The sequence below is a fragment of the Ahaetulla prasina genome, chromosome 1 (genome assembly GCF_028640845.1).
Source record: "Ahaetulla prasina isolate Xishuangbanna chromosome 1, ASM2864084v1, whole genome shotgun sequence".
Lineage (NCBI taxonomy): Eukaryota > Metazoa > Chordata > Lepidosauria > Squamata > Colubridae > Ahaetulla > Ahaetulla prasina.
This window is the reverse complement of record NC_080539.1, coordinates 173,852,065-173,876,487: the sequence shown is the minus strand read 5'-3', so window position 1 is coordinate 173,876,487 and position 24,423 is coordinate 173,852,065. Positions and strand designations below refer to the sequence as shown.

The following is a 24,423-nucleotide window of genomic DNA, read 5'->3' as shown; positions in this document are numbered from 1 at the left end:
GGTCTTCGGAAATGGAAATATAGGTGAGTATAACGCAGGGGCAGGCAGGTGGGCCTACTTCAAAATTGGAGCAAATTGGTTCGCTCACAGCTGAAAATCAGAGCTAACGGTTCACCCAAATCAGTGCGAACCAGTGGAATCCCACCACTGCTTTTCAGCAACTTGTTATCCAGATGCAGCAGCATTTTGTGGACTCCAAAATCAAATACGGAGAGCCAAGGCTAGGGGCCAGCAATTGCCCACTTTTGTTTCACAGCAAAACAATTCTTTCACATCTGGATTGTTATATTTTCTTGAAAACCCTGAACCAAACAGCTGTGACTCTATTTGCATAAAACTCATGGAAAAGGTTCTGTAGGGGAACTACCAAGCTGCTGATCCAAATTATTGTGTGACAATGAATTTACTGCAAGCAGCTGCTTTATGAATCACCTTAGCTGAATATGATGAAAAACACTATGTTTCATATCATTCCCAATTACGTACATTCCACTTTAATTTCAACTAAACTGAGTATCTCAGTCTGGAGCAGGAGAATGTTGTTATATCCCTTCTCCGATACTGAAAATAATCGCTTCCTGGTTGCTAGCACATTAAAATTCTTGACATGTCTTTCTTGCTTGGCTAATATTTCAGTTTTCCTCATTTATTCATGTAATTGGAATATGATAATCAAAATCAAACCCTGGCAAGCAAAATGAGAGTCTCCATGTTTATTCATGTCAGAGTTTTATTAAAGATCCATGACATAGCTATTGAATAAGTACTTTCCTATTCTGAAAGTATTCTTGGAGCTCCATCATGACTAGTTTCCAAATAAGGACTATTTTTATATCAGGTATACAGATATATACCCCATTTTCAGGGATGCAGGTAGTCTTGACTTATGACTGGTTGCTTAACAATTGTTCAAAGCTCCAAAAGGGTGTTTTTATGAGCCATAAAACACTTCCGCCCATCATAAAACATTTTGCTGTGATTGTCATTTGGATGTTTGGCAATTTATTTGCACTTACAACCAAGTTGTTAAGTGCCCTTCAATCATTTGCAATCTTCTCTGCTGGCTTTCCCAGAAAGTCAACGAGGGAGCTGCCAAAGAAGGTTACAAGCTGCTGCCACCTGCACAAAGGTGTCCCCTCCCCTCCATGCAGGGGAATATGCGTGGAAATCCTTCATCAGACTGCAGAAATGTAGCTCACATCCTGGGGTCTCCATTTCATTTCTCTAGCCCAGCACAGGAGTTCATCTCTCTTCCATGTGCAGAAGAGAACTTGTGTGCTTGGCTGAAGAAACAAAATTCAAAATAAGGCATCTCTGCTTTATTTCTCCAGTCCATGAGTTCCCTTATATGCATGGAGAGGAAAAGAGAAGAAAGGGCTGGAGAAACAAAGTGGGATCACAAAGTCGGTTCTCTCGCCTCTCCTGTTCAACATCTATATGAAGCCGCTGGGCGAGGTCATCAGTGGTTTTGGGGTGAGATACCAGCTGTACGCTGATGACACTCAGCTGTACATTTCTACCCCTGACCACCCCAACGAAGCTGCCGAAGTGTTGTCCCAGTGTCTGGAGGCCGTGCGGGTCTGGATGGGGAGAAAAAGGCTCAAACTCAATCCCTCCAAGATGGAATGGCTGTGGATGCTGGCATCCCGGTACAGTCAGCTGCAACCACTGCTGACTGTTGGGGGCGAGTCATTGGCCCCAATGGAGAGGGTGCGCAATTTAGGCGTTCTCCTGGATGGGCGGTTGTCTTTTGAGGAACACCTGACAACCATCTCCAGGAGAGCTTTTTACCAGGTACGCCTGGTTCGCCAGTTGTGCCCCTTCCTAGACCGGGATTCCCTATGCACAGTCACTCATGCTCTTGTTACCTCTCGCCTGGACTACTGCAATGCTCTCTACATGGGGCTTCCCTTGAAGAGCACCCGGAGGCTCCAGTTGGTCCAGAATGCAGCTGCGCGGGTGATAGAGGGAGCCACTCATGGCTCTCATATAACACCTCTCCTGTGCAAGCTGCACTGGCTGCCTGTGGTCTTCCGGGTGCACTTCAAGGTGTTGGTTACCACCTTTAAAGCTCTCCATGGCTTAGGACCGGGATACTTACGGGACTGTTTTCTGCTACCACTTGCCTCCCACCGACCTGTGCGCTCCCATAGAGAGGGTCTCCTCAGGGTGCCGTCAGCCAAACAATGCCAGCTGGCGACCCCCAGGGCGAGAGCCTTCTCTGTGGGGGCACCTGCTCTCTGGAATGAGCTTCCCCCAGGACTTTGTCAACTTCCTGACCTCCGGACCTTCCGCCGCGAGCTGAAGACATATTTATTCTTCCGCGCGGGACTGGCATAAAATGGGTTTTATTAGGATTTTAATGGATTTTTTATGATGTTATGTATTTTATATTTAATTATCAGCCAATTTGAATAAGTTTTTTAACTCTGATTTTATTGTATTGTATTTGTGAATGCTATTTTTATCTGGCTGTAAACCGCCCTGAGTCCTTCAGGAGAAGGGCGGTATAGAAATTAAATAATAATAATAATAATAATAATAATAATAATAATAATAATAATAATAATAATAATAATAATAATAATAATAATAATAATAATAATTGTTATTAATGGAGATTCACTGTAAACTTTCCATAAATTATGAAAAGGACCCTGGAAGATTAAACATCACTGGCAAATTTGTATATACTTTAAATTGTCAAGATCTATACGAATGTTGCAATTTAGTAAAGATAGTAAAAGAGGGCAAGATTAAAGGCATTCAGAGAAGGCAATACGCAAAGAAGGAAGCAATATAGGACTGACTCTTGAGTTCTATTACTTGATATGAAACCCTGCAGGGTTAGGGCAATTTAAGATACATCGAACTGTTCATCCAACTATTCCACCTAAAATAATTCAGGTTGACATTATTCCAGATTTCCAGCAACCATTTTTATTTTCTTTTGAACCCTTACCAAAGCAAACTAGAGGAAGGGGATCTGATAATGAATATGAAACAGCATTGCTGCAAGTTAGAATATATTTTGAAGGTCACACTTCCAATCTATAATATTTTCCTTTCTTGCCATTTTCATACTGCCTAAGCTTTCAGCTAGAACATCTTAGCAGGGGGTGCTAATTATCTGTGTTTTTTGGCAGCAACCATTGACTGTTTTCCAAAGAAAAGAAAAAGCTTGGATGTTTCCCTGCATAATTCAAAGTCTGAAAATAGAACAGAGCAAGGGAGAAAGAGGGAACCAGAGAAAGTACACAGCTATCTTGCTTCTGGTGTTGTTTAAATATAGGCAATGTTTTGCCTTCTGCTCTTTTAGAGGCAGATTCCCAAAAGTCCTAATCCCCAAATACCTTGCCAGGGGCATCTGGGAGGAGGGGCAGTGACAAGTGTGGGATTATGTCAACATGCACATATTGTTATTTTGGCATTGTTATGGAGAATGGATCAGAAATAATTAACAATGCTAGTTATGTAACCTTGCACTGATGCACAGAGGGAGAAATGCAGAGGACTCATATAGTTTCAGCTCAAGGCAAAGGATCAGGGTTTATGATGAAGAGGCATAAAATTCTTTTGCTCTTGAATCAGGATGATATCTATATACTACTAAAACTCTTGTGTTGTGACCTTTACCTGAGCAAAAACAGTGCATCTTAGGGCAATCATTTTTGAACCAAGATAGCTCAAATGAGCTAACTTACAGAAAGGTTTCAATACCTGAGACCTATGACTTCTGAGGAAATGAAATTTAGGAGTCATGGCTGCTGCTGCATTGCTCTCATACATCCCATGTAACCACTGCTGTGGTCGCATGGTCTTCATGTTCCATGGCAAATTCCCAGGAAGTCTCGCAATGTCTCACTTCTTTCCCCATCCAGCAGCAGCCATTTATCTGCCTGTTGGGAAGAGATGTATCCAGTGGTGGGATTCAAGTAATTTAACAACCGTTCTCTGCCCTGATGATTTCTTCCAACAACCAGTTTGCCAAACTGCTCAAAAAGCTAACAACTAGTTCTCCCGAAGTGGTGCAAACTGGCTGACTCCCACCACTGGATGTATCCCTTCACACTCTTCCCAGCCAATGCCACTCCCTATGCACTACTCCTACCTGTGTCATCCCTATGCATCTTCCCTGGTCTCCAATGTCTCCATGTCTCCATTGTCTTTTCAACCCATGCAGCACCTTTTGCTCACCTTCACACATTGTTCCTGACCCACACTGCCCCCCAACGTGTTTCCTAAATTGTGTAGTACCCCTTACTTGCTCCCATGCAGCCTTCAGTTCTGCACTACCCCCACATGCCTTCCCTGGCTATGCAGCATCTCATATGCACTCCCAACCTATGCTTCTCCCATGTGACTATTCCAATCCACACAAAAGCTCTGGGTACTCCTCCCCCCACGCCCTTCCTGACCCATATCACCTCCCTTGCATACATTCCTAGCCTACATGGCACCTCTTGTACACTTCCAAGCATGCCCAAATACCTTTCCAATTCATACCACTAACTGTGTGCCATCCCAAACCAATGTAGCACCTCTCAACTACTCCTGTAACCCCATGCATTTTTCTTGACTTTCACTGCCTCCTGTGCACCTATTTGGCCCACACATTTATATCTTAGCAAAAAAGCAAAAGAAGAGACACTATCTATGGTCCCCAACAGATAATTAAGGGTCTTGGGAACCCTTAATGGTGTCGTCCCCATCCCCCAACTCCATCCCCAGCCTAAAGTATTGGTGAGCTGGAGTTGGCAAGACTGTATCATGAGTATTAACAACTCATCTCACTAGCTGTCCTCATCTTGCAGCATTAATAGCTTTGGAACTGAACTTAACCTGATAGATATTGGGTGAGATTTCTCCAACACACACATCTATAATTCAGTACACAAACTATCTTCTTAGGCTTTCTATTTCAGCTAGATATAACTGAGCCATTATTATTTTAAGACATATATAGTTCCAGATATAAGCCTAGAACACATCACCCTAAGCCATTGTTTTACCCAGTGGTAAAATCCAATTTTTTTTTACTACTGGTTCTGTGGTTGTGGCTTGCTGGGCATGGTGTGGCTTGGTGGGTGTGGCAGGGGAAGGGTACTGCAAAATCCCCCTTCCCTCCCACTCCAGGGGAAGGATACTGCAAAATCCCCCTTCCCTCCCCACTCGGGCCAGCCAGAGATGGTATTTGCCAGCTCTCTGAACTATTCAAAATTTCTGCTACCGGTTCTCCAGAACCTGTCAGAACCTGCTGAATTTCACCCCTGGTTTTACCATTGTTTGCTAAACAAGTCAAACTTGATTGGGGTCCTACATCACATCAAGCCAAAACCAAGAAAACTATCAATCTAGTTGTTGTATCCACATCAGTGGTGGGTTATGGGAAAGACCCAAAAATTGGATCATTACCCCTACTCTGTGTTTCCCATGTCATCATCCAGCTTCATTATAAATCAGGTGTGGCTTTTGTCTAGCAAAGTTATGCTTGCGAGCACTCGTGTTAGGTAACCTATAGAAAACGGACTGTGATGAATTGGACCATTTGTGTTTTCCTCCAGAGAAGTTGAGGAGCAGAACTGGAGATCTATTGGAAGATGCCACAGAAAAGCTTCCCACACATTGCAAGGAAAAACAACTGGTTATGGGGAGGGAGAGAGAAGCATGGAGAAAGAGAAAGGCTTTATGGATTCAAGGAAGCAACCTAGAATGGATGGGCTCTGTTCAACCTGGGAAAAGAGCAGATTTAGGAAAGGGTCTTTAACAAGGAAGCGGTTCCTCCTCTGAAGCAAAAATAAATAAATAAATTGTGGAGGGTTATCATGTCTAATGGCTTGTTATTCAGTATACAGAGGAATTTTCAGTCCACAGGCAATAAAAACAAGACTATTTCAGAAACAGCAATATGTTCTAGTGGCATTTCCATTTTGTTGCATTCTTAGGCATATGCTGTAGTGTAGAGTTTTAGGACTCTCAATTTGTTTTTCATTTTAAAAACAAGACTTAGGTGAGAAAAGGCCATTTGAAAGCAAGTGTTCCTGATGTAGCCTGCTTCTTTCCCTGATTAACTTCTCCCTGAAAACTCATTTAAAAAGCAAACTGTGCTCTGAGAAGAAAATATGCATGAAACTGCAAACAAGGCAAGGAAAAGCATTCTCCCAGATGCTATATAATTAGTATATTCCCTCATGACAAGCAGAGGAACCTCTAGAGCACGGGTGTCAAGCTCGCTCACCGCATCACATTGCCAACACGTGACATTTCATGATGTTTTTCCCATTCGTGAAGCTGGGGTGGGCGTGGCCTACATGTGAGCATTCCAGCCTGCAGGTCGCCAGTTTGGCACCCCTGCTCTATAGTATTCTGGCAGGAGTATTCTGACATCAGAGCTGGCTAATTAAAAGTACCCAATGTAATTTACAAAACACAACCAGGAAAGAAGATCTAGAATTAATATTGAATGACTTGGAGTGGAAAGCACATGCATGGACATTCACTGCAAGAAATCCTTAAAGCCTAATTTTTCAGAACATTGGCTAAAATATGGTCAATTTCTCTGGCAACTGAATTACACATGAGATTAGATTGTGATGGTAACAGTTGTAAGGTTTTACTGAAAGAGAGGTTTGGTTTGCAGCCAAATAGATTGAAATCCGGACCAAGTACAGCCTTAGGCTAATTTGCTCTTAAGGAAGATAGCCACTTTTTATTATGAATTCAACGAAATTCTAAATGAAATGACATAGAGTTGCCATTTAAACAACATTAGCACCAATTTCCTTTCAATTGAACATATTATGCTAAGTGCAGCACATTTTCCTGTACCAGTCTGTTCTCTTCAATTACTACTCCTGTGTTAATTTTCTGTAAATGTAATAATTGACATTACATGGCTATTGGAGTAGTTAAAGTACAGTGTTCCTTTTCTTTTCCAATTTTTTATAACCTAAATGAAAATTAATATAAAAACTCTGGTCCCTTAATAAAAATTGCAGGTCTATCTGATAAATTCCACAAGAATCCTGAAATACAAGTTTCTTTCATTCTACTAAAATAAAATACTGTATATTAAATGCTGCACTGATTCATCTAAACCCAATTGTTTTTAACCAAGTTTTTAAAAATCACCTGAAATCTCCTAGCAGCTACCATCAAAATATGAGCAAAAGAGAGAGAGAGGGAGGGAGGGAGGGAGGGAGGGAGAGTGAGAGAGAGTGAGAGTCCTGCTAGAGTAATCCAAGCTCATGTCACATCCAATCTTATGAAATCACATAGTGGAGAATCAAATATTTTCAGGAAGTTCCCCAATCTTTGACCAGGCAGCAATAATCTCTTCTACAGTGACTCCTCAGTAGCTGCTTTTTAAAGAAAATGATTGAAGAAATAGTGCCATTTATGGTCCAGCTGAGGCTGATTTAATGGAATTGTAGAGGCAACACGGTGGACTGAAGCAGGCGATGGACAAGTGAAGACATAAAAGCAAACCGTATCTCCATCCTTCAGTGCTTTGTGTTTCCCTCAAGTTGCTCAGAGTAGCAGAGCCACTCAGAAACTAATCCAGCTATTGCTAACAAATGGGGAGAACCACCTACTAGGCAATAAAGCTCTATGTGAGCCAGTGAGTAGGTGGAGCTGATATAAATTCAAGTGTTCCTGTCTACCCATGAGTAAATGAAGCTTCACGTCAGCTAAGGGATAGCCACTAAGTACACTGGATTGATTAGATGTGGGGGTGGGATAATCCACCCAGAAGATAACACTATGTTGGGCCAAGTATATCAGGCCAATGGACTAATTTGTTGAAACAGAATTTTACAGGGAGATGTCTTTTGCATCTAAAACATTTTTTCTATATAATTGTTACATAATTACATAATTGTAATTGTTACATTTTTACATAATTGTTATTTAGTTGAGGTTCTATAAGAATTTCATTTTTAATACATAGAAAGCCATACACAAATTTAAGCGAGGGGGGAGGGGCACCCAAACTGGGGTCAAATTGGGTTTCCAAACTTCTTAAACAGGAGGGAATTCCTGAGGCTGATCCTTCATGAAGTTGTTATGAACATCATCACCGTATGTTTATAAGAGGAAAAAGCTAAAAAAATAAATAAATAAGGTAGGAAGAAATTGTCTAGCTTACCCATGTGTTGAATAATGAAGTGTTTTCCTTTTTCTCAGCAGTACTTACAGTGTATCTGCACAGCTACATGATTGCCAAAGGTTCAAAGCTTCTCTCGTGTAATTAGACAACCTGCACCAGTAAGGAACAGCCCTGTGCTTTTCTCTTGAATTAAATAGATGGCCAATGGAGGCCAATCTCAAGCATGTGAATATAGTCTTGCTTGCTTCATCTTGCATTTTATTTCTATATTTATATTTATATATATGGATGTCCACAGGGCAAGCAGGGCCAGATGATGGGACAAACATTGCAACCATGTGACATTGCCACTTTTGTAATTGCATTGTGATGTTGGAGCTAGCATCATGATGTCACAGTCAGGCACATTTCATCATTTTGTTTACATTTCAGCTTGCTGCGGGACTCCCTCCCTCATTAAAGATATATGTGGGGAAACAAGCTATCAAGCTTACTAACAACTTCCTGCTTTCTGAAGCGCAAAGTATCCAGGTTGCAACATCTCCAGTTGTGCTCTATTTTCACTGAACCGGAACAACAGATTTTTGTATTGATAATTTGTTATACTTTTATCTGTCCTTCAAAAGAGAGGTCTTCTGATAAGGTAATGTTTATAGACAATTCGTTATCTTCTATAATATAAGGGCCGTAATAGCTCAGGCTGTTAGTAGCCTGTTATTAGAACACAGTAGCCTGCAATTACTGCAGGTTCAAGCCCCACCAGGTCCAAGGTTGACTCAGCCTTCCATCCTTTATAAGGTAGGTAAAATGAGGACCCAGATTGTTAGGGGGGCAATAAGTTGACTTTGTAAATATACAAATAGAATGAGACTATTGCCTTATACACTGTAAGCCGCCCTGAGTCTTCGGAGAAGGGTGGGATATAAATGTAAATTTAAAAAAAATTACTTTCATTGATAGTACAGCAACATAACAGGCGGGAAAACATAAAACAAAGCACTACCTTATTCACGCCATCTGCCATTGCTTGTAAGGTCAGTTCTCTTGGCCCATCCACAGTTTTGCCATTATCAGTGGGACCCCAACTAGCACTATAAATATCAATCACTTGAGGCATGTGGCTGATAGAAGAAGCCTCTATAATGTCAGTCATAAATGGTTGGTCCAACATTCGGATACCTGCAGGTTTAATCAATATATATTGATGAAGAGAAAAAGAAAGAAGGAGAGATTAAGGAGAAGGAGAGATAAAAAAAAACCTGAAATTAAACAAGAAATTTATAATAATATTTCTCAACAGGGGATTTCAACACTCAGAATTTAATGGCTAGCATATGTTACAGCATCTTTTCTTTAAAAAAAAAAATCTGCTATAAAAATTCAAACCATGATTTTATTTTATTTTTTTTCCCTGCCATAAAATATAATTAACATCCAGGATCAAGCAAATGCAAATGCAGTGATTCTTTCATGAAATGTGCGAACAGTTTTGGAATGCAAGATTAATTTTTGCAAGTTCAATATTGTAGACTATTTAATTCGCCCAAACCTAAACAGGTTTTGATTTCATGTATCTAAATTGATTTCATGTATCTAAATAGAAAATGTACATGGCAGTGGATAGAAAGTTAAAAAGTTGAAACAAAAGACTTTTATTAAAATTGTTAGATCAAGAACATTATATTATAATGTTCATTATATTATGAACATTATGAGTCCTCCGGGAGAAGGGCGGTATACAAATTTAAATAATAATAAATAAATAAATATGAAATACCAAGTCAACTCTTTCATCTTAATACTAGTATGAATAGCAGCCAAAGCTTCCGTTCTGATTATCTTGTTCTTTTCAACTGATATTTGTAGGAAATGATAAGCTACAGTGAAAAATTCTAGACAGTAACATTATAATCTGAAACAAACTATAATATTAAAATTCCTCAGCTAGATTTTTTTAAAAAAATCCTTAATGTAAACAAACTCATCATAGAAAAGTATTTCACCAGTTCCATCCTCTAATTTGCTTCCTTTCTGAAGATAAAAGTTTTAGAGTTCATTCTAAAATAAAATCTGAAATTACTAATTTCATTTTCCCCCAAGACATTATTGGAACCTATAGGTTTAAAATGTGAAGAATAATTTGCAACCTTCCTGGATTTGAGTTACTGACTTTTTCACCAATATCTCAGTGACCACTTGATGGTGCTAGACCTCAACTATAATTTAATTCATTATTACAGTGTGGGTCTCTTTACCAAAAATTAATTCCCCAAAAGACTTTGACAAATCTAATATTGCTCATGCTACCACTCTGAGGGAATAAACTTTACCTTTCCTTCCTTCCTTCCTTCCTTCCTTCCTTCCTTCCTTCCTTCCTTCCTTCCTTCCTTCCTTCCTTCCTTCCTTCCTTCCTTCCTATTCTAACATATACTGTTCCTATTGCATACAAACTGTGAATAGTTTATAGTCCTTGTATACATGAATCAGCTTATGAAAATAGACATACCAACACAATTCTAAAATGATAAAATATTAACAAAAATACTGTTTCCCCGAAAATAAGATCCTGTCTTATATTTTTTTGAACCCTGAAATAAGCACTTGGCCTTATTGCCAAGCTCTCAAAAGCCCGATTGGGCTTATTAGCAGGGGAGGTCTTATTTTGGGAGAAACAAGGTAATAACAATAAAGAATCAATCCCAGCAATAATAATCATCTCACCCCATTCCTAAGAGGACCATAAGGGTGTGCATAAGAGCACAAACGTGCCTACCGTTCCCGTCCTATTGTTTTTTTTTCTTTTTTCTTCTTATATATATATATATATGCTTATACCTCCTCATATTTCTTCATATATATGTTTATATACTATATAATCTTTTTGTGTGATGCTTATGTATATTGTTATGACAAAATAAATAAATAAATAAATAAATATCTACCTATCTATATATCCATCCATCCATATATGCATATATCCTCTCATTCTGTCTACCTACATGGTTATAATCTATCTATCTAATCAATCAATCTATCTATCTATCTATCTATCTATCTATCTATCTATCTATCTATCTATCTATCTACCTATCATCTATCTATCTATCGATCCTGTCATTCTGTTTACCTCCATGGACATAATCCATCCATAATCAAAAGCATTCCTGTAACAGGAGGCGTCTATATCAATTTGTCTCCATCTTAAAGGCCATTGGTCAGCCCATTTATCAGATGAGCTTCCTGCCAAGAACTATATGTTATTAGTATTTTATGGTTTCAAATATATAGTTCAGCAGTGTTCATCAACAAGGTATCAATAAAAATTCAGATAGGAAGGGAAGTCAAGAAAGAGGGCCAGTTCTATATGTCCAAAAGACAAATATACATACATTAATTTTTTTTCAACTATAGCATGTTGGGAAATTTATATTGCAAATAATTCTACTCCTGTTTTCTTTTTAATAAAACAGTAATATGGCTAGGGGATGAGGGATATGGTGGCTCAATGGCTAAGACTCTGAGCTTGTTAATCGAAAGGTCGGCAGTTCAGTTGTTCAAATCCCTAGTGCTGTGAAACGGGGTGAGCTCCTGTTACTTATACAACCTAGCAGTTCGAAAGCACATAAAAATGCAAGTAGAAAAATCGGGACCACTTTTGGTGAGAAGATAACAGCATTCTGTGTGCCTTTGGCATTTAGTCATGCCGGCCACATGACCACGGAGATGTCTTCAGACAGCGCTGGCTCTTCGGCTTTGAAACAGAGATGAGCACCACTCCCTAGAATCTGGAACAACTAGCACATATGTGCGAGGGGAACCTTTACCTTAATATGGCAAGGGAAGAAAATCTCTAGTTGAAGCCTTACCTGCTACCTTTGAATTATAAGCCACTCCAACTCCACAGATATTATTGTTTGCTGCAGCAGACACTTCTCCTGCACATCTGGTTCCGTGACTATGGAGAAAGATAGAAATTGTAACCAAAGCTCACGAAAGCATCAAGAAACATGACCCATAGACGCTTTTTCCAAAAAGCAACTGGACTCTTGGTTTTTTTCTTTGAAAATATTTTGCTTCTCATCCAAGAAGCTTCTTCAGTTCAGACCTTTGAAATGTTTTTCAAAAACAAACAAACAAGGAAGTCATGTTGGTCTTTTGAGACAACCATGACCTAGATGATTGAGAATCTCTATAGAAGCATTCTCCCTTGTGTATAGCCACAGATCATTTTAAGTATTCCTTCTGCAAAACAACAGTCTAGATTGCTATCCAGTTTCTTACAGACAAGAAATGGAGCAATTCCTTCCAAATGCTTTGAAGAATTGTGAGTTTGGAACTCTGTGCATCATTCTTTCTTATTTTATTTATTTATTTTTATTTATTTATTTATTTATTTTGTCACACAGTATATATAAGCATAAGCATGAAATACAAGCATATATATAAGTATGAGTATGTAATAACTATATTAATTGGATATAACAAAAGGAAACAATAGGACAGGAACGGTAGGCACACCTACCGTTCTGCTTCCATCCAAACCACAAAGTATGGATTAAAGTAATTTAGAAGGTTCCTGGTTGAATTCTAACCAGAGGCCAAAGCAGAAGAAAATAAATCTCATTCACTGAATCAAGAAAACAATAATGAGGAAGCAATGATGACTGACACAGAAACTCAGATAGAAGGCATAATGGAGAAATGTACTGTGCCACTTTGTACAGTAGAAACAACAGCTACAATTATTGGACAACCAATTATTCTGTGGAAGTGAAACTGAAGAAGCCATAGCTTACAAAACTGAGCTAGAATTATAGCGTTTGTTGCTAGGTGTACATGTATCACAATTCAGTATCAAGTGGGCATTTGTCAAGGGCTGACCATTCTCCCATTTGTACTTCCTTTCAGACACATGCAGAGGGGAGAAAAAAGTCAGTGTATAAATTGGGATATTCTGACAGACATATTGTCTGTTGTTTTACTGCCCCCCGGTATCTTTTCATTCTTTCCATTAAAGATGTGGAGATGCCTAAACATTTCCTAGATAAATAAACACTCTTTATTCTATACATTAATGATCTTTGTGACCATATCTCAAGTAATTGTGTTCTCTTTGCTGACGATGTCAAACTATTTAACACCACAGACAACACTTCTATCATTCAAAACGACCTTGACCATCTAACCGCTTGGTCTAAAAATTGGCAGCTCCAAATTTCAACCAGCAAATGCTCAGTCTTACATATAGGAAAAAAGAACTCTAAAACTAAGTACATACTAGATGGACATTACCTTACAGACGACCCCCATCCCGTTAAAGACCTTGGAGTTTTCATGTCAAATGATCTAAGTGCCAAAGCCCACTGCAACTACATAGCAAAAAAAGCTCTAAGAGTTGTAAACCTAATTTTGCGTAGCTTCTTTTCCAAAAACACCACACTACTAACCAGAGCATATAAAACATTTGCTAGACCAATTCTAGAATACAGCTCACCTGTTTGGAACCCTCACCACATCTCTGACATCAATACAATTGAGCGTGTCCAGAAATATTTTACAAGAAGAGTTCTCCATTCCTCTGAAAACAACAAAATACCTTATCCCACCAGACTTGAAATCCTAGGCTTAGAAAACTTGGAACTCCGTCGCCTTCGACAAGACCTAAGTTTAACTCACAGAATCATCTATTGTAATGTCCTTCCTGTCAAAGACTACTTCAGCTTTAATTGCAATAATACAAGGGCAACCAATAGATTTAAACTTAATGTAAACCGCTTTAATCTAGATTGCAGAAAATATGACTTCTGCAACAGAATCATCAGTGCTTGGAATACTTTACCTGACTCTGTGGTCTCTTCCCATAATCCTAATAGCTTTAACCAAAAACTTTCTACTATTGACCTCACCCCATTCCTAAGAGGACCATAAGGGGCGTGCATAAGCGCACAAATGTGCCTACCATTCCTGTCCTATTGTTTTTCTTTTCTTCTTCCTATATATGTTTATATGTGTATATACTACATAATCTTTTTGTATGATGTTGTGACAAATAAATAAATAAATAAAAAATAAATAAATAAATAAATAAGGAGAAACAAAAATAAAGGAAACCAGGCTTTGCTATCCAATAAAGGAATGATGGCGGTAGAGAGAAAGTCCACGAAGAGAAAAAAATCAGGCACAGATAGAAAGACATGAGAGAAATATCTTGTTTAGGTCCATTTCAGACCTGGAATGTCTTTGTGCCACAGGACTTACTGTAATATTCTATCACCCCTTATCTCCTGGAGCCAGTGCTGTGCCAATATTTTGATCATAAGTACAATATAAACTGAATGATGGTGTTCACAACTAGATTTGCCACCAGGCAGCAATATATTTATTTATTCTGGTTGAAAATTGATATGTCCCATTGTCACTGATGAAGGGCAGCCTAACAGTCCTTTAAGGAAAAACACAGGCACATTCCTGACTTTGCAGACTGTGTTTTAATGTTTTTTTTTTCCATTGGACTTGACAAATGTTTATTTTCACTGAGCTCAATCAAAGCATTCTTAAAAAGTGCTCCTGCTGATTTACAAATGTGGCATCGGCATTCAACCTGTTCCTGAAAGCGACGTTGTTCCGATAAGAGGTGTGCATTTTCTCTGGTATCGTCTGTTTATTTAGCTTTATTTTAATTTCCATTAGATCTATTTTCTTTTCCAACATTCAAAGTTTGCGTTGGGAGCAAAATTTCCCTCAGTAATGGGGGATTTGTTGAAACTAGCGTTAAAGGAACAGCCAGAGATCCTGTGTTGCTAGGCATCTATTGTTCAGTATTTGTGGCCTGCGTACAAGTATGAGGCACTTTCTAGTGTTACATATTGTCTTATATAAAAAAATTGTTTGGCGTAGTGGATAAGAGAGCCAGTTTAGTGTGCTGATTAATTCATCAGGCTAGAAACTGGGAAACTGAGTTCTGGTCCTGCATCAGGCACAAAGCCACTGAGTGAGCTTGGGCCAGTCACACATTCTTAGCCCTAGTAAGCATGCACTTCCAAAAACACCTTGCCCAGGAAACTGATGGGACTTGTCCAGGCAGTCTCCAGGAATCAACATTGACTCAAAGCCACCAAAACAACAACATACTGGATAAAATCACATAATCAGGAGACCAGGAGCTTTAATCCTGCCTCAGGTCTGAAGCAAGCTGGATGACTGAGCCAGTCATTGTCTCTTAACTCTAGGAAGAAGACAACGGCAAAATACTTTTGAAAAAATATTGCTAAGAAATCTGCATGAACTTATCAGTATAGTACCAGAAGTGAAGACTGATTTGAAGGCATAAAAAAAATTAAAAACAATCTTACATATTGTTTTAAATTGAAACCACAGATCTGTTTTCCACATTCATATCTTAGAAAGCATTAGATAGTATTGAAAAGATTTATTCTCTCTATAGTTCAACTAATGTTTAATATTAAGAGCTACCCAGTCAACATTGGTCTTCTGTTTCACCAATACCAATTGCAAATAATTAAGTAGAAGAAAAGCGGTGCATGTAGTAGCCTTCAAAGTTGGCTTAGGCAAGATGATTTGTTTTATAGGACCATAAGGGCATCTGCAGGGGGGAGGAAAAAATCAAGGGGCGGTGGGGATGAGTCTGTGTTGTCTGCATCTCAAACTGAAACGCAAAGGGTTCCTGTAGTCTGCAATTTTTCTGGAAATCTATTCATATTCCCCTACCATTCAAAGGATGTTCATCCCAAAGTACATAGCTAAATGTCTATGGAGCTGAAGAAGCTTCTTGGATGAGAAGTGAAACATCTTCAAAGAAAAACAAGAAAGTCCAGTTGCCTCTTGGAAAAGCACCTTTGGGATATTGTACAACTGGGGGAAACGACAAATGAGAGAAGTCATTGACCATTCTTCAAAGCAACTGCCTGTAGGCATGAGTCTACGTATACTTCCTGTTGTTTTAAAAATCATTTTTTCCCTTCCAAAAGCCACTTGGAACCCATGGCTGGGAAATCAATCATAAACATTGTATAGGAGCCAAAATAAAAAAAGACATTCCAGACCAATGAGCAAATTACTCATTTCATTTATAATTCTGACTTATATTTTCCCCTGTAGTAGAATTGATTATGGTGTTAGAGAAATATTACTCTTCTCTCATACTTCCCCCCCCCCCAAATTAACAATGTAATATTAAGCATTCTACTTAAAAAGAAGGCCCATTGATTTCTTATAAGGTTCATTTTAATGACTCTCTGAATGGGAATTTATCTTTTGATATTTTCCAGTGCACCAAAATGTTTGCTGTCTTACCCAAATGAATCCATGAGAGAAGCTCTTGAACCATTGCAAGATAAATATCAGAAAACAAACATTCTACCATTGCAATCAAAGATGTTGGACAAATCATTTTGAAGTTCAGTCATTTGTGGACTGTTAATATTTATGTCACCCAGTCTATTTAGAATAGAATAGAATAGAATAGAATAGAATTTTATTGGCCAAGTGTGATTGGACACACAAGGAATTTGTCTTGGTGCATATGCTTATTTAACTTATATGCAGAGCACATCATGAGAAAGGCAGGGCTAGATGAATCAAAAATTGGAATTAAGATTGCCGGAAGAAATATCAACAACCTCAGATATGCAGATGATACCACTCTAATGGCAGAAAACGAAGAGGAACTAAAGAGCCTCTTGATTAGGGTGAAGGAGGAGAGTGCAAAAATTGGCTTGAAACTCAACATTAAGAAAACTAAAATAATGGCATCCAGACCTCTCAATTCCTGGCAGATAGATGGAGAAGAAATGGAGGTAGTGACAGATTTTATTTTCCTGGGCTCCAAGATCACCGCAGATGAGGACTGCAGCCAAGAAATTAAAAGACGCTTGCTCCTGGGGAGGAAAGCTATGGCAAATCTAGACAGCGTACTAAAAAGCAGAGACATCACCCTGCCAACCAAAGTGCGTATAGTCAAAGCTATGGTTTTCCCAGTTGCAATGGATGGCTGTGAAGGTTGGACCATAAGAAAGGCTGAGCGCCAAAGAACTGAGGCCTTTGAACTCTGGTGTTGGAGAAGACTCCTGCGAGTCCCTTGGACTGCAAGGCGAACAAACAAGTGAGTCCTAGAGGAGATCAACCCTGACTGCTCTTTAGAAGGCCAGATCCTGAAGATGAAACTGAAATACTTTGGCCACCTAATGAGAAGGAAGGACTCACTGGAGAAGAGCCTAATGCTGGGAAAGATTGAGGGCAAAAGAGGAAGGGGATGACAGAGAACGAGGTGGCTGGATGGAGTCACTGAAGCAGTAGGCATGAGCTTAAATGGACTCCAGAGGATGGTAGAGGACAGGAAGGCCTGGAGGAATGTTGTCCATGGGGTCACAATGGTCGGACACAACTTCGCAACTAACAACACCAAAAATGTTTATGTGACCATAGGATGGCAGCAAAGAGTTAGGGCTTTTTGCACTGTATCTCTTTTCTATCATCTAGTGGTCATGAAATCCTGTAGCCCTACCCAATTTTTAATTTTTTTCAGACCAGTAGTTCTATCCAATAGCAAAACAATATTGAGTTCCCTTTGCTTTAGGACACAAGTTAATAGCCTCATGAAATCACTTGTCATTTTAAAAAGTTACATCCTAACCTAGACAACAAAAAGACACATATACTGATTGATCCAAAACCATCTTTTGTTAACACTATCAGATCTGGGCTGCAAAATTGCTGGACCTGTAATGTAAATCAGATGAAGGCACTCAGGTTGTCCATATCTAATTAATGTTTCTGATTACTTTCATGCAAATATTACCTTTTCTTCCATAAAAGCAAGGGTGAAATGTAAAATTTGTTACTACCAGTTCTGTAAGCGCGGCTTGGTGGGGGTGTAATGTGATTGGTTCTGACGATCCCAGCTGAGTTATCTGATCACCAGAACCCTTTAAAAGCATTTTTTACTGCCTTTTTGGCCGAAGAGGTTGAGAAAAAATGCTTTTAAAAGGTTCTGATGATCCCAGCTGAGCTGCACGATCATCAGAGGCTTTTTTTTTTAACTTTTAAAAGCATTTTTTCGGCTGAAGAAAAAAATGCTTTTAAAAGTAAAAAAAAACCACCTCTGATGATTGCGCGGCTCAGCTGGAGCGGGGGGGGGGAGGCAGGGATTTTTGCAACCGGTTCTCCGAACCACCCACCGCCATTGCTACCGGATGAGGCGATTCGGTCCGAACCGGGAGCATTTCACCCCTGCATAAGAGTAACAAGATCAGAACTTCAATAGATAACAAATGCTTGACTCCTTTTCTCGCTTGGAGAACGATTAAAAATATCTTTGTAATTGCTAATTAATTTGGCCTTTAGCCACTACCTCACAGCAATTCTATAAAATGAAAAGGATAAAAATGGATACTTAAAAACTGGAGGAAAGTTGGAGATTAAATGATAACGGGAGGTTAAATTTGAAATTGTTTGGGATGCGATGAAAGCGGTGTTTAGAGGAGAGTATTAAATTATCAAGTAGGAAATATAAAAATTATAAAATTAAAATGGAAAGAGATAAAAATCAGATTAAAGAATTGGAAAATCAATTTTGCTTACTAAAGAAAAAAATTCTTCAGGAGCTTAATATGTTAAGAAATAAAATGATAGAAGAAGATACAGAGTTAGTAAAAGAAATTTGAGATTTTAAATAGGAATTTTTTTGAATTTAGTAATAGAAATTCTAAATTATTGGCAAAGATGGCGAAAGATAAAAGAGAGAAGAGAGAAATTGGAGTTTTGATAGATGATAGAGGTATAAGATGTTATAAAAAATTAGAGAAATGTGAAGTGGTTAGAAATTTTTTTCAGAATCTATATTCAAAGAAACCAATTAATCGGGGAAAATTGCAAAGCTATTTAGAAAAGTATGTGGTGAAAATTGATCAAACATATAAGGAATTGATGGAAGAAGATATAACACAAGATGAGATTAATGGAATAATACAAAAATTAAAATTAGGGAAAGCTCCAGGTGAGGATGGATTACCTGTTGAGTTTTATAAAGAATTTAAAGAATTAATAATACCAAGATTGCAAAAATTATTTAATGGAATATTACATGGTGGGGAAGTACCTTCGTCATGGAATAGAACGGTGATATCCCTAATTCCTAAACCAGATAAAGATTTAGAAAGGATTGAGTCCTATCGGCCCATTTCTTTAATTAATCAGGATGCAAAGATATTTACTGCTATTATAAGTAATAGATTAAATAGATTTATAGATAGATATATAAGTTATAATCAAGTAGGCTTTGTGAAGGGTAGATACATGAGTGATATTGTTAGAAGAGTATTAAATATTATAGATGTAGCTGAATATAATGGTGATAAAATTGGTATAGTATCATTGGATATTTTTAAAGCTTTTGATTCTGTACAATGGGAAACAATTAAAGTAATTGTGGAGGCTTTAGGCTTTGGTAATAAGTTTATACATGTTATTTCAAAATTGTACCAAAAGAGCAGTGCAAGAGTGAAGGTGAATGGAATATTAACTGAAGAGATAAAATTAGAAGCTGGTACGAGACAAGGATGTCCCTGTCCCCAACATTATTTTTATTGGCTATGGAAATATTGACTGGATAACATTAAGACATGAGTTGTCTCAAATAATGAGTTGTCTGAACTAATCCTTCCACTTCGCCCTCCCCACCATCCAGTCAGAGCTGATGAAGCTTCTTGGATGAGAAGTGAAACATCTTCCTCAAGGAAAAAACAGTCCAAATGCCTTTTGAAAAAGCACCTTTGAGACAACTATGACTTGGATGACTGAGTCTCCATAAACATCAAGCCATGAGTTGTTGATTAAGCCATGCTAACTGGATTCACCCCATATGTTAAGTAATAACGCACAGAGTTCACAATGGCTGAATTCAGACCACAAGCTAAGCTAAAAGCCACATGATAATGGGTCTATGAATCTTGACTTGAACGTTCATAAAATATGAAGTTTGTAGAGGTTGTGGAACATTGGTCTTGAACCATTCCTCCAGGTCAGTAAAAGTCTGAGTAGGGTGAAAAATTCCTGACAAGCAAGGGATTTGAATCAATTTCTTACCTGTTAAACCAATCATCTGTATAGCGGGGATATGGAAATGGATCATTACTGCTAAAATCATAGCTGGCTTGAGCATTCTGGGAAACAAATAGTAAAAAATGGTTAATACCAAATATATGATTGATTGCAGTCAAGAAAACATGAATAGTTAAGAAACTTATTTTCAGTTTGAGTATAATTTGTATTTCATCTGGGCCAATGTATATGCCTGACGGTTTTATTTTTAATTCACCTGACCATACATTCAGAATGACTTTTTAAATGATTATTAAACAGAGAGAGAGAAGATGATATACCAGAAAGCAAAGGTCAGCTGCTATCATAACTTTTAGTTAGAAGAATTCCTTTGGGCTCTACATTAAATCCTACAGACATTTTAGAAGAAACCAAACCTCAGTAACAGCATCCATACTTTGCATGCCAATATTTGTTCTTCCATTCATTTCTCCAAGGATAGGATCACAGAAAGAATTATTTATGAGCCTCCTACCTGAAGCCCTACATTTCATGGCAGATTATGTTGGCTAAGGCTGGCAAAGGAGCCTTGATTGAATCCAGTTGAGCCTATCAACTTTTATCAGGGCAGTAATGTATATGTATGTGTGTGTGTGTGTGTGTGTGTGTGTGTGTGAGCATTTTCCTTTCTGTCTCTCTTTGCCCAAAAAGGTCAAATCTTTCCCTTCTATTTTGAAAATGTAGAGAAAGATTTGAAAAGATATATAAGCATTTGATAGAATTTGAAGAAATGACAGGATTGAAAGTAAATTGGTCAAAGTCAGAATTATTGATGGATAGTAATGGTAATGAGTCTGAGAATATGCAAGAGCAATTTGGGATAAGGATTAAAACACATTGAAATATTTGGGTATAGTGCTTTCACTTAAGGTTAAAGAATTGAAAAACTTAATTATGATGTGGTGATTAATGAAATTGAGAAGAAGATAGATAAATATAAAATTTTAAAGTTGTCTTGGTTTGGTAGAATTGCAATGTGTAAGATGATGTTGCTGCCCAAGTTCAACTTTTTATTCGAGATGCTACCACTAAATTTGACAGAGAAAGATATTGAAGGATATCAGAAAAACTGGATAAATTCACATAATCAGGAGACCAGGAGCTTTAATCCTGCCTCAGGTCTGAAGCAAGCTGGATGACTGAGTCTCCATAAACATCAAGCCATGAGTTGTTGATTAAGCCATGCTAACTGGATTCACCCCATATGTTAAGTAATAACGCACAGAGTTCACAATGGCTGAATTCAGACCACAAGCTAAGCTAAAAGCCACATGATAATGGGTCTATGAATCTTGACTTGAACGTTCATAAAATATGAAGTTTGTAGAGGTTGTGGAACATTGGTCTTCTGTTTCACCAATACCAATTGCAAATAATTAAGTAGAAGAAAAGCGGTGCATGTAGTAGCCTTCAAAGTTGGCTTAGGCAAGATGATTTGTTTTATAGGACCATAAGGGCATCTGCAGGGGGGAGGAAAAAATCAAGGGGCGGTGGGGATGAGTCTGTGTTGTCTGCATCTCAAACTGAAACGCAAAGGGTTCCTGTAGTCTGCAATTTTTCTGGAAATCTATTCATATTCCCCTACCATTCAAAGGATGTTCATCCCAAAGTACATAGCTAAATGTCTATGGAGCTGAAGAAGCTTCTTGGATGAGAAGTGAAACATCTTCAAAGAAAAACAAGAAATTCCAGTTGCCTCTTGAAAAAGCACCTTTGAGACAACTATGACTTGGATGACTGAGCCAGTCATTGTCTCTTAACTCTAGGAAGAAGACAACGGCAAAATACTTTTGAAAAAATATTGCTAAGAAATCTGCATGAACTTATCAGTATAGTACCAGAAGTGAAGACTGATTTGAAGGCATAAAAATTAAAACAATCTTACATATTGTCTTATATAAAAAATTGTTTGGCGTAGTGGATAAGAGAGCCAGTTTAGTGTGCTGATTAATTCATCAGGCTAGAAACTGGGAAACTGAGTTCTGGTCCTGCATCAGGCACAAAGCCACTGAGTGAGCTTGGGCCAGTCATTGTCTCTTAACTCTAGGAAGAAGACAACGGCAAAATACTTTTGAAAAAATATTGCTAAGAAATCTGCATGAACTTATCAGTATAGTACCAGAAGTGAAGACTGATTTGAAGGCATAAAAAAAATTAAAAACAATCTTACATATTGTTTTAAATTGAAACCACAGATCTGTTTTCCACATTCATATCTTAGAAAGCATTAGATAGTATTGAAAAGATTTATTCTCTCTATAGTTCAACTAATGTTTAATATTAAGAGCTACCCAGTCAACATTGGTCTTCTGTTTCACCAATACCAATTGCAAATAATTAAGTAGAAGAAAAGCGGTGCATGTAGTAGCCTTCAAAGTTGGCTTAGGCAAGATGATTTGTTTTATAGGACCATAAGGGCATCTGCAGGGGGGAGGAAAAAATCAAGGGGCGGTGGGGATGAGTCTGTGTTGTCTGCATCTCAAACTGAAACGCAAAGGGTTCCTGTAGTCTGCAATTTTTCTGGAAATCTATTCATATTCCCCTACCATTCAAAGGATGTTCATCCCAAAGTACATAGCTAAATGTCTATGGAGCTGAAGAAGCTTCTTGGATGAGAAGTGAAACATCTTCAAAGAAAAACAAGAAAGTCCAGTTGCCTCTTGAAAAAGCACCTTTGAGACAACTATGACTTGGATGACTGAGCCAGTCATTGTCTCTTAACTCTAGGAAGAAGACAACGGCAAAATACTTTTGAAAAAATATTGCTAAGAAATCTGCATGAACTTATCAGTATAGTACCAGAAGTGAAGACTGATTTGAAGGCATAAAAATTAAAACAATCTTACATATTGTCTTATATAAAAAATTGTTTGGCGTAGTGGATAAGAGAGCCAGTTTAGTGTGCTGATTAATTCATCAGGCTAGAAACTGGGAAACTGAGTTCTGGTCCTGCATCAGGCACAAAGCCACTGAGTGAGCTTGGGCCAGTCATTGTCTCTTAACTCTAGGAAGAAGACAACGGCAAAATACTTTTGAAAAAATATTGCTAAGAAATCTGCATGAACTTATCAGTATAGTACCAGAAGTGAAGACTGATTTGAAGGCATAAAAAAAATTAAAAACAATCTTACATATTGTTTTAAATTGAAACCACAGATCTGTTTTCCACATTCATATCTTAGAAAGCATTAGATAGTATTGAAAAGATTTATTCTCTCTATAGTTCAACTAATGTTTAATATTAAGAGCTACCCAGTCAACATTGGTCTTCTGTTTCACCAATACCAATTGCAAATAATTAAGTAGAAGAAAAGCGGTGCATGTAGTAGCCTTCAAAGTTGGCTTAGGCAAGATGATTTGTTTTATAGGACCATAAGGGCATCTGCAGGGGGGAGGAAAAAATCAAGGGGCGGTGGGGATGAGTCTGTGTTGTCTGCATCTCAAACTGAAACGCAAAGGGTTCCTGTAGTCTGCAATTTTTCTGGAAATCTATTCATATTCCCCTACCATTCAAAGGATGTTCATCCCAAAGTACATAGCTAAATGTCTATGGAGCTGAAGAAGCTTCTTGGATGAGAAGTGAAACATCTTCAAAGAAAAACAAGAAAGTCCACGAAGAGAAAAAATCAGGCACAGATAGAAAGACATGAGAGAAATATCTTGTTTAGGTCCATTTCAGACCTGGAATGTCTTTGTGCCACAGGACTTACTGTAATATTCTATCACCCCTTATCTCCTGGAGCCAGTGCTGTGCCAATATTTGTTCTTCCATTCATTTCTCCAAGGATAGGATCACAGAAAGAATTATTTATGAGCCTCCTACCTGAAGCCCTACATTTCATGGCAGATTATGTTGGCTAAGGCTGGCAAAGGAGCCTTGATTGAATCCAGTTGAGCCTATCAACTTTTATCAGGGCAGTCAAAGATGTTGGACAAATCATTTTGAAGTTCAGTCATTTGTGGACTGTTAATATTTATGTCACCCAGTCTATTTAGAATAGAATTTTATTGGCCAAGTGTGATTGGACACACAAGGAATTTGTCTTGGTGCATATGCTTATTTAACTTATATGCAGAGCACATCATGAGAAAGGCGGGGCTAGATGAATCAAAAATTGGAATTAAGATTGCCGGAAGAAATATCAACAACCTCAGATATGCAGATGATACCACTCTAATGGCAGAAAACGAAGAGG

At 38.2% G+C, this 24,423-nt stretch overlaps 1 protein-coding gene across 2 annotated transcripts in view; it reads right to left on the bottom strand.

Annotated features, from left to right (window-relative positions):
* The window catches only part of PCSK2 (proprotein convertase subtilisin/kexin type 2), a 137,561-nt gene that overhangs the window by 22,913 nt on the left and 90,225 nt on the right, over positions 1 to 24,423 (bottom strand). The window contains exons 6-8 of one of the 2 annotated variants that reach the window (XM_058181991.1): positions 20,213 to 20,289; positions 11,977 to 12,065; positions 9,114 to 9,289 (exon numbers count right to left, since the gene is read on the bottom strand). In XM_058181991.1, the coding sequence (XP_058037974.1) occupies positions 9,114 to 9,289; positions 11,977 to 12,065; positions 20,213 to 20,289 (342 nt within the window). The remainder of the gene's footprint in view (positions 1 to 9,113; positions 9,290 to 11,976; positions 12,066 to 20,212; positions 20,290 to 24,423) is intronic. The other variant, XM_058181983.1, reaches the window with a different exon arrangement.